We start from the raw sequence: 10,897 nt of genomic DNA, 5'->3' as shown, positions 1-10,897 counted from the left end.
GTCCCGTGGCTGACACCAGGGCTGTGCCCTTTCTGTGCTGCACATGCTGAGGGGTAACCACGACCCTTTCCAAAAAAGAGTCAGGGAACTGGAGGCAGCAAGGGCAGGGTTTGGAGAGAAGATTTCTCCCACAGTTCTCAATAGTTTGGACGAAACTCTGATAGCTGCAGCCTATGAACAGACTTTAGAAGCAATTTGTCTCATAAAAAGCTTCCAATTATGTAATTTCCCCCCTGCATTCAGTATAAATGTCCCTTTTCTGCCATGCCTTCTCCTCCCACTGCCTTCCACAAACACCAGCGTGACCTGAATGCTTACCTGGCATTAACATCTGGGCTGAGGTTTGGTGGCACAGCTGCAGAGATGCCCACAGAGTCTGGATCAGCTTTCACATCTCCCAAGTCATCTGGGCTAAAAATGAGAGGTCACACCTCCCTGTCCTTCCTGATCCTCCAGGTGCACAGGTACCCCTAAACCAGCATTTTTCTCTCATTTTCCTCAGTAAGACACCCCAGCCCCTGTGGGGCTGCATTTCTGCAGTTGGTTATTGCAGCCCGAGCATGGGTAAGGTGCAAAATTCCTTTTGAGGTGCATCCTGCATTTGCCAACTAATCAAGAACATTTTGAACCCCTACTCTGTGCCCCAAGACGCTTGCAGCATCCTGTCTTGGCAGTATCTTCAAATTTCGTTATGGACTGTCTGGATCCTCACTCAGTTTAATTACAAACTCCTAAACATTACCAGATTCTACACACACACTGAAATACAATTCCCAGTTATTCACTCTGTCTGTACTAATTCCACTTCTCTCCTCTGACATTCCTTAAGAGAACAGCCCCATGTGAGAACACGGCAAGACCTCTGCAGCGCTCGGGACACCGGGAGCCGGGGCACCGGGAGCCTGCCCCCCTCCGGCACCTCTTTAAGCCGCTTGGTGACCCAGTTGTCCCCGCGGGGCCGGGGCCGGGCGGGGCGGCGGCGGAGGCTCCTCCCGCGGCTGGCGGGCAGCTCCCGGCGGCCGGCCCGGCTCCGTGCGGGGGCTGCGGGGCAGCGCCGCGGGGCCATGGGCAACGGCACCGCCGGACCCCCGCCCGCCGCACCCGGCCACAGCATCGCCGCCCTGGTGCTCGGCATCCTCCTCATCCTCCTCATCGTCGGCGGCAACGGGCTCGTCTGTCTGAGCGTCTGCACGGAGCGGGCGCTCAAGACCACCACCAACTACTTCATCGTCAGCCTCGCCGTGGCCGACCTGCTGCTCGCCCTCCTCGTCCTGCCCCTCTACGTCTACTCCGAGGTGAGACAGCCCGGGGACACCGGCGGACGGCGGGCTGGGGCTGCGTGCCCGCCGAGCCTGCTGGTTCCTGGGCTGCGGGGAGGGCAGGAGACCAAGCACCGAAGGTCAGAGCCGCTCTCCGGGCTCGCTCCCCATCGCCACCCCGCCGGCCCGGGGACTGCCCTGCGCCCCGGCATGTGGCGGTCAGACCCCCCGGCTCTTACCTGCGAGCTTCACGGCATCGCACGGCGCTGCGGGACCGCGGGCGGCGGAGCGGAGCCGGCTCCGTGCGGGTCCCTGGGATCCCCGTCCGAACCGCGCCGAGTGGAGATGCCCCGAGGGGAGGCACACCGGGAGGGCAGTCTCGGGCCAGGCCGGCAGCTCCGGCAGCCCTTGGCTTGCACACTGTCCCGGCTGCCATCAGCAAATGGATAGGAAGAGACAGGTGCTGTGCTCCGTTTGACATAAAGTGAGCAGATCTTCGTGATAAAGGGAGATCTTTAGCATCTTTAGCCGGGAAACAACTTTCCATGTTGGCTGAGAAGGAGAAGCTGTCTTTTCCGGGAGCTGGATGGGATTTGGTCACCCTGTACCAAGGTGGCTTTGGCTGGCAGGTTGTTGGTTGGCAGAGGCCTGACCCAGTGTGCGATGGTGGTCGTGGAGAGCCAGCTCAGGGACATGGGGCAGAATTGCTGTTCGCCCCCAAAACCTGTTCACCTGCTCCAAGACTGTGATAGCTGAGGGAAAGAACCACAGGCACTCCCAAGGTTGAGTGGTTCTCTCTGTAACACTTACTGCCAGGCATGAATAAACCCTTGTGCTTGCAGGGGGATGTTTTAGAACCTGTTAGTACCAGCTGGTGGCTCTTCCCCGCTCAAGAGGATGAGAGCACCCACTGGGCAAAATAGCAAGTTTTTCCACCCATGCTTGTGGTAGCTGGCAGTGTGGATCTTCTTCTCAGCTGTGGAAGAGCATCTCCCGCCTCTCCCAAGCCATGGGGAGCACCCCATGGCTCAGCAGGCCCTGAGTGTGTGGGCCTGTACTCCCCTAAGCAAGGCAGGCTGCAGTTCAGAGCTTAGAATGGTCTCTACCTGCTCCTAGGATTTTGCAGGACATTGTGACCTCTCCGGAGACAGGTATTGTGGAATGGCAGGTTCAGCAGGGGACAAGAACCAGTGAAGAACCGGAGCATTAGATCCCCTCTTTTTCCACTGTGCTGTTGGTTTTGGTGGATTTGCTTTTCTTTCATTACTTCCATTTTGCTGGTTAGAAAGGCACAATCTTGGTCATTCTTCTCAGCTACTTTTTGCTAATTGGGATCCCTTTCCTTCCTTCCTCTTTCTGTTGTCTCTCAGTGCCTTCAGTCCCCAGGTCTATGGGCAGTCACCAACTCCAGAGTGGTTTCCTCTTGCCTGCAGGTGGGAGTTTTGCTGGAATATATAAAACACAGGTTAACATACTCTGGGGTACCTCTGAAAACGCTTCCAGTGGGGCAGGAGTATTGTGGGGCTTTCCTTGGGTACCACAGACATTCCACAAGTTCTGGTTTCTCAGGTAACGGGTGTTCATACCTGTACGAGCCTTAAAAACTGGGGCTGTCCAGCTTGTGGTGACACTTGGTGTGTTCACTTCCACGGCTGTTCATAAACATCAGTTCTGTAAGGGAATTCTTCCATGTCTCTGCTCCCAGGATATTAAACATGGGGAAGGAAGGTGCTGTATGACAGAAATCTTTCCCTCCAACCTCTGCAGTTCCTGCAGCCAGGCAGGTGTTTGGAGGCACAAAACAGCACAGGCAGCAGGATTTGCACTCCTGGCACTTGGAGGGAATGCATGGAGCAGGTGTGGGAAGTGCTGAACAGGTACAGAGAGAGAGAGAGAGCACTGTGCAGCAGTCACAGCTCCCTCGAGCAGGCAGTGGGGCTCTGGTGTGTAGAGCAGCTCCAGCAAATGTGTTGCAGCAGTTCCCATTCCATGCCTGCAAGCTTCTCTGTGGGCTCAGAGTCTGCAGGTGCCCATGTTCATTTTAATCATCTCCTGTACGCTGGTGCAGGATTTCCAGCTCATTTTGTTCTGAAATAACATAAGGAAAAGGGAGAGTAACCGCTGAATCCATGCCAGAGGACAGAATTTTTGTGGTTTCTTTTTTTCTTTTTTTTTCTTGGAGACAAAACTCAGAGAATTGGTTGTTAGGATGCAAAATGCAGGAGGTAGTGATTGCTCTTTAAAACTAGCTTGGTTTCAGCTTGCACTCTGTACCAACCATAGTAGCCACTGAAAATATGGCCTGGACAGTCCAGAATGTTCACCTCAACCTTCATTCCTGGTGTGGGGTTTTGTTTTGTTGTTTTAAACTTTAGTACAACTCCTGACACAGTAAATGTGGACTCTGAGGGCCTATTGGAAAACCTGAAAACCAGCTGAGGGGGTGTTTTTTTGCTTTTTTAGCAGGAACAGAACAATAAGCTCTGAGCATTTTTTCATCCAGCAGAAACCTGCTCACCTTGTGCTGGTTTTCCTGTGAGGTGGCATCTTGTGTTCCAGTTCTGGAAACAGTCCTCCCAGTCAGGGCTTTAGAAGACAGCTGGAGGGACTTAACTTTTGAGGTGGCATCTGACATCCTCACACACAACAGATCTCCTCCAAGCCCCAGTGGGGATGGGATTCCTTCCTGTGGGATGCAGATGATCCTCTACTGCCGTTCACAGGAGCTGGAGCACAGTGGGAGAGTCCTTGATCTTGGCTGTTATTTCTGCTTGTTAAGAAAGCTAATTTCAGCCATTGGCAGCAGTTGTGGACACACACTCTCTTTCTACTGGACTCATCCAAAGATGGCACAAAGACATGTTCCAATGTTTTCCTGTTGTAATTACCACACAGCAGCCTGCCCTGGTGGGCAGAAGGCACTTACCTTTCTGCTTGCTTGGGAATCCCAGCAGTATGACAGGGAGAGGTAACAGTAACTTCCATGGGGAAGTTGCACAGCTCTTCTGCCAGCCTTGGCTTTCTGATGATTGTGTCAAGTGCTTTCCTGCAATCAATCCAGTGCCAGAAAGGCAGGGATGATGGGAAGCAAGGGGGAAGGAGATGGCCAGGCATTAACAGCTGTTCCTGAGGAGCAGAGTTCTGCTTTCATGTGAAGAGCAGCCAGGAGAGGATCTCAGAGAGTGCCTGGAGCATTGGTAGCACTGAAACAGGGGTTACCTGAGGAAGCAGAGCTTCAGGTGCTGTGGAGTTACTGCAGGATATCACTTGGCTCTGGGTGGCTTTGGGAGGGAGCTGCACGACTCCAAAGGCCTCCCTTGCGTGTAACTGCTTCCTCTTCCCAGAGACTGTGACAATGGCAGGAGTCCCAAAGACTCTGGGATACTTGCAGGAGTTTATGCAGTCCTCATTAAGTGGAGGTGTCCCAGCAACTAGGGCAGGCACCAGGACAACCTCCCCACGTGGGCTGTGCTGTGGAGCACACCTGTACCTGCTGCTCCTGTGATCAGCTCTCTGCTAATCCCTGCTGAGCAGCGGAGCTGCGGAACAGGCCCGAGCCAGGAAGCTGCTGGCGGGAGCTGAGGGTGTTGGTTATGTAAACATCTTTGCCACTAAGACCTGTGTAAGTGATTACAGAAAAGAGGAAACAGTTTGAGCAGATTTGCATGTTTACCTGGCTCCTTCTCCAGGCCAGGGAAGATGAGTGTTCCCAGTAGGCACAGCGATGGAGCAGCCAGTCAAAACCACACGAGCTATCTTCTCATCTTGGTGAGGGTGATGGGTTCTGCCTAAAACTTTCAGGGTGTCACTGGTTTGGTATCAAACCATCTCTTTTCTTGCAGCATTTTCTGTGTGCCTGTGATGCAGCTCCTCTAATGAGAGACCAGACCTCTACCCTCTCTGAATTTCCCCAGGCTCTCTGTGAATGCATGTCAGCTTGTTTGCAGCAGGATTCAGGATTAGTCTTTCTTGGAATGTTACAGCTTTAGTGGAAATAGATGTTATTCTGGGCCTGGCTGATGTCTGAGCCACACAAAGTACGAGGGAGGTGAGACAGGCCAGCGGTGACAAACCAGTGCTTAGGGGTTTATTTCCAGAGACCCGTAACTGGGGAGAGGTGTCTTGGAATTTTAGGCCCTCATAATGTCTCAGGTGGATGATCAGACTTGCTCCTCATCTCTGAAGAACCTTGACCTCAATGATTTAAGAAAGAACATCAGAGCAGGCGTGAGGGACCTCTGTCTTATGTCCCACTCCCTCTCCTTCCTCTCCCCTTGCAGGCTGCATTGTGTCTTCTGGGGACTGGGACAGTTGTCACAGCTCATGACAAAAGGCCCCAAGTCAGCTTCTGGTGGACATGGGGACAATTCTTTGGTTCTGATGCTGGACTTTGCCCACTGGAAAGGACTATTCCTCTTCCAACTGGTGTCACAGCCCTCTCACTCCATGCCATGTCCTTGAGCCATGGCTGCAGATGCTTGCTCAAAGTCCAGCCAGGCATCTCCTAATTCCCTTTCAGGCTCCTGCTGTTCCCTGCATGTGGCAGGACTGAGACAAGAGTTGGTGGAGGGTGGAGGAAATAGGACTAAAACCTTTGGCTCTGTCCTGGCTCCTGCCCTCAGGAGCTCTTCTGGCATCAGGCTGGTTCAGAAGGCAGAGTTTTCCTCACAAATCAGCTGTGCTTAGGAATAAAGATACCAGAGTGGGCTGACTAGGAAGGCAGCTGCAAGGGTGTTCAAGAAGCCAAGTCTGTCTCCTGCCAGCCACCATCCTATAAAATCTTCTGCATTGTATTCTGGCAAAGTGGAGAACCCAAAGAGCCGCTGAAGGTGGAGTTGCTCTGGAGCACTTCTTAAAGGAAGCTTGAGCTGTTTGTGATCCCTAAATCTCTACACTGTGTACCTTGACGGGCTAATCTGCTGCAGTCTCCTGGAATTAGGTACTCCTTAATCACGTGGCCTAGCAAAGCCCCTAATCTGAAGTCACTCTCCCGTCAGAGGGGTCCTTGGCACGTTTTGCCAAGGTGGGCAGGCGACAAACACCATGGAATGGGAAGTTCTCTCCTAGCACCTTCCCCAAAGCCAGAGTCTTGGGGGTTGGTGGGGAAAGGGAAGCGTTTATAGCATTTTCCAAGTGCCCAACTTCAATCTCACATACTCCAAAGGTGCTGCAGCCCAAGAGCCCTCGTCCTTGCCAGAATCAGTTAGTTCCCCCAGTTCACAAATAGGTTTGGAAAACTGCAGCCCAAAATCAAATTTTCTCTTTCATAAGCTGAACTGAACTTGTCAAGATCCCAGTGAACTTGGCAGAGATTTGTTTTTTGGTGATTCAGGTCCCAAATTCAGTTTGGGGTGGCTGCTCTGTGCTAGAGAAGAGGCTGAATGAAGCACTCAGGTCTGACTCCAGAGCTCCCCTGGAGGTATCTCAAGGGGATGCTGTACAGAAATAGCCAAACAGTTACTTCAGAGACTCCTTTGGCTTTACAGCTCCTCTAAGCATAATCCTGTGCTTGACATCATTACTGGCTGATATTAATCCCTGCAGAGCTGCCTGCCCTGTTGCTGGCAGGGGCTGGGGCTCGCCACCTTCCCAGCGTTCCATGGAGTGTGTTCCCCATGTGGCTCCACTCTGTGCTGGGATGAATGAAACCAGAAACTGTTGTTTAGCACCAGTACAGGAACAAATCCATACCTGCTTCCTGAAACCTGCAACATTAGAGGGCAGCAGCATTAGACTCTATGAGCACTGGCTGACTATTGCTATAGACAAAAAACTTCCTGGGATTTTTATATAAATATATATATATATATATATATATATATAAAATGTTTATGTAGCACATTTTCTATAGATAAAACTATAAAGTAAATTACATACAGTAGATGATGCACATTATCTATAGATAAACATACATAGTAAATTTTATATATATATATTGCCTGCCAGGATGGAACAGTTGTGTAACACAGGGAAACCATTCACATCATCTGCAAACAGGGGTTTGGAATGGCTGGGACACAGAAGTGGAAGAGGAGCTTTGTGCTCTGTCTCTTGCTTGCTTGGGGACCAAGCTCAGGATGCCGTGCAGCCAACACTGCCGTGTTGGGGAGATCCTGGGGTGCTGAACTGGGGGGTTTGAGGAGTTTGGGGGTTCCTGCCCTCACCCAAGGCAGCACAATGTCCTGTGTCCATGTCTCTCTGCCCAGCATGACTCACTTGGCTGTGCTGATGGTCTGAGCGCTCAGTTCTCCATTCAGGCCAGAACCACAAGCCCTGAGCAGGCTGCAGACTCTGTGTGAGGCTGATTCCCATGTTCTGCTGCTGCGCTGGGAAGGATGCTGCACACTGTGCCATGGGAGAAGCACTCAGCTTTGGGCTGCTTGTTCGGAGGAAACGAGTGGCTGAGGCACCCAGGCATGGCCATGTTCCTGTCATCTTAAAGGACACAGCATCTCCTGATCCCAGGGATCTTTTCAGTTCCAGGGAGGAGTGTGGTCCCTCAGCACGGTGCTGTGCGATGCCCTGATGACCATGGACGTGATGCTATGCACGGCCTCTATCTTCAACCTGTGTGCTATCAGTGTGGATCGGTGAGTGGCTTCCTGCTCTGGCTGTGCCTGGGCAGCACGCTGGTTCCATAGGCCCTTGCCACAGTCCAAGCTGGGAGGATCCTGCTGTCCCCTAAGGAGCGTGTTCTGCCCTCATGTCCTCCACCACTAGGTTTGTGTCCCATCAGTGGTGGCCAAGCTGAAAGGTCGTTGTGTGACGAGCCAGAGCTGTCCATTGGCTGCTCTGGTTGTAGCCCAGGCCTCAGCTGTGTAAAGTAAATTAATGGGGAGAGGACAGTGACAAGGAGCTTGGGGCCCCTCGGGTTACATTACCAATGGTGCCGCCACCACACCAGGACTGACTCACCTGGGGCTGTGTTGGCAGGTTCATCGCTGTTCAAATCCCGCTCAACTACAACCGGCGACAGATCGACCTGCGGCAGCTCATCCTTATATCCACCACCTGGATACTCGCCTTTGCTGTGGCATCCCCAGTCATATTTGGCCTCAACAACGTCCCAGACCGCGACCCCAGCTTGTGCCAGCTGGAGGATGACAACTACATCGTGTATTCCTCCATCTGCTCCTTCTTCATCCCATGCCCCGTCATGCTGGTGCTGTACTGTGGCATGTTCCAAGGACTCAAGCGCTGGGAAGAAGCCCGGAAGGCCAAGCTGAGGGGCTGCATCTATGGAGCCAACAGGAAGCTCTATCATCCCCCAACCTTGATGGAGAGAGAGCAGAGCCGGCTGGGGCCACCGGCGTGCAGCCCCTATGCCCGTGCCAGCCTCCCTGGGGAGTGTGGGATGAACAATGGGATCCAGACTGTGTCCTACCCACACCTCAGCTACCCGCAGCCAGGGCACGGGCGCAAGCGGGCCAAGATCAACGGCCGGGAGCGCAAGGCCATGCGGGTGCTGCCAGTCGTCGTTGGTGAGTGGCTGTCAGGGATGGCTGGGGAGGTTGGGAAATGTGCCACCTTGTCCCACCACAGCGCTCAGACTGGCAGGACCTGGGTGAATCCAGAGCAGTGCCAAAAACCACCACCCTTGGGAAAGAACACGTGCAGTGTTTATAACCCAACCTCCCTTCAAGGCAAACCTGTGACTCCCAGTATCTTAACATTCAAAGCCAAAGCGAGACTAACTCAAGACTTTTCATCAATGGTTAGGACAGGAAAGACATCCCAATTTTTTGTCTGGGCATAAGCCCAGCTCCACATGTCAGCACAGCTGCTGCCTTTTCCCTGAGTGCCTGAGCTGTGTCTGTCCTGTTTGGCTCAGGCTTTGTTAAATTAAACCCTTTTGAACATTCACATCACCTTTTCTCTTTATTGTCCTCCTGGCAGGTGCTTTCCTGTTCTGCTGGACACCTTTTTTTGTGGTGCACATTACCAGGGCTCTCTGCAAGGCCTGCTCCATCCCCCCTCAAGTCACCAGCACTGTCACTTGGCTGGGCTACGTCAACAGTGCTCTCAACCCCATCATTTACACCGTGTTCAATGCCGAGTTCAGGAACTTCTTCCGCAAAGTCTTGCAGCTCTTCTGCTGAGCCCTCCATGCAGGAGGAACCACCAGGCAGGAGGAACCACTGGGTGATTTTTTGTATAGTTCATTAAAGATCTATTTCTGCCTCTATCTGCTGTCTTTGTTGGGGATGAAGGGAGGATGAGGAGAGCTGGCAGCTGAAGGAAGGGGCTGCCCAGGTCCTTGTAGTAAGGTGTTATAGGTGAGGGCCAGTGGATGCAGCTCAGATCCTCTACCCACTGGAAATTGCAAGTGTAGCCATTTCTTCAACACTTGGTGCTTGAGCTAAGCAGGGATGATAATAATAGTAATTTCTAATCTTCTGGCTTCTGGGGTGGTATTAAACAGGGCTGTGAGATGACATGGACACGAGCCTGGGGGAAAAAAGTCTGTTAAGCTAACTTCCCAGATGTCCACATACCAGACGAGGGTACCAAGCTCGTTTCCAGATGTCCATATGCCAGGTGAGGGTGAATCTACCTAGGCAACCTCCTTTCCCCTGATCCTTGATAATTTTAAACCCAAAACCTGATTTCGCTCATGTTTAACAAGGGTCTTACGAAGGCACCACAATGTTATTGCTGGTGCTCCAGAATTTCCTGTGAAGCCACATGATTCCTGCCAGGAACCATTACCAGCCTCAGGAAAAATTCCTTCATACCTTTAGATGAACCTGCATGCAGAGACAGCCACAGCAGCCAGTGGGACAGGTGATGCTTGTTGCTGAGGCTCGGAGGGGAGAAAAAGAATACTGCAGAAAATTACAGTCTTCCAAGTACTGGTTTTGTATGGGATTGTTGCTTTCCAGGGGGGAATTTGCTTGGAAGCAGAACAGAAGAGGGATGTCTTGAGTGTTCCTTTGACTAAAAATAGCAAATGCTCAGTTTCTCATCAGCAAACAGACTCAATTCCCACATGACTGTACTGTGCATTTCTGAGCTGTCGCTTGGTGGGTCGGGACGCGGCTGTCCCAGGTACCAGGGCACCCTGAGCTTTCTCAGGTCCCCGAGAGCTTTAATGACAGCTGAGTCACATCTACTGTTCTGTCATTCAGGGAAGTTGCCCCACGCCCTTACAGATTTTTTCCTCTTAAAAGGTGCAGTAAAGCCAGAATTCAGTGACTTAGGCTTGGCTATACCTGGCCACAAGCTACTGGTAGTGGACGGTGGGGGATTCAGCTGCTGCCCAGTCACCTACACAAGCAGGAGGCCTGGCAAACTAGTGCCCAGTGCCCAGCTCACCTGTCCGTGGAGCTGTGCTCGTCCTGAATCCAGGCAGAGCCCCACTGCTCACACCAGCCAGGCTGGACAGGGATGGCTCTGGGGAGTGAAGCAACAGGAATAATTTCCAACCAGAAGCTGCATTTGACGCTGGAAGTGCAGCTTTAGCACTCCAGAGGTGCTGTTTTGGAGCTGTCTTTGCTGAATCCGAATGCGGGATGCAAGAAACCTTGTAAATGAGCTGCGTTACTGTGGGCTCAATTAAGACTGTCTTCTCAATTAACTGTCTCCACGTTCTAGACAACAGGCAATCAGCATTTAACTGTGAGCAGAAACCATTGCCA

General features: G+C 52.3%; 1 protein-coding gene across 1 annotated transcript; it reads left to right on the top strand.

The window, feature by feature from the left end:
• Positions 1 to 1,064: 1,064 nt before the first annotated feature.
• Positions 1,065 to 9,358, top strand: DRD4 (dopamine receptor D4; the record flags this gene model as incomplete). Its single annotated transcript, XM_082283352.1, has 4 exons — positions 1,065 to 1,295; positions 7,737 to 7,849; positions 8,193 to 8,740; positions 9,156 to 9,358. 4 exons carry the CDS (start codon positions 1,065 to 1,067, stop codon positions 9,356 to 9,358), a joined length of 1,095 nt encoding a protein of 364 aa, XP_082139478.1.
• Positions 9,359 to 10,897: the final 1,539 nt, after the last annotated feature.

This window comes from Coloeus monedula (genome assembly GCF_965178545.1).
Source record: "Coloeus monedula genome assembly, chromosome: 6".
In the NCBI taxonomy this organism is placed as follows: domain Eukaryota; kingdom Metazoa; phylum Chordata; class Aves; order Passeriformes; family Corvidae; genus Coloeus; species Coloeus monedula.
The sequence above is the reverse complement of the archived record's forward strand: the minus strand, read 5'-3'. Positions and strand labels throughout refer to the sequence as shown.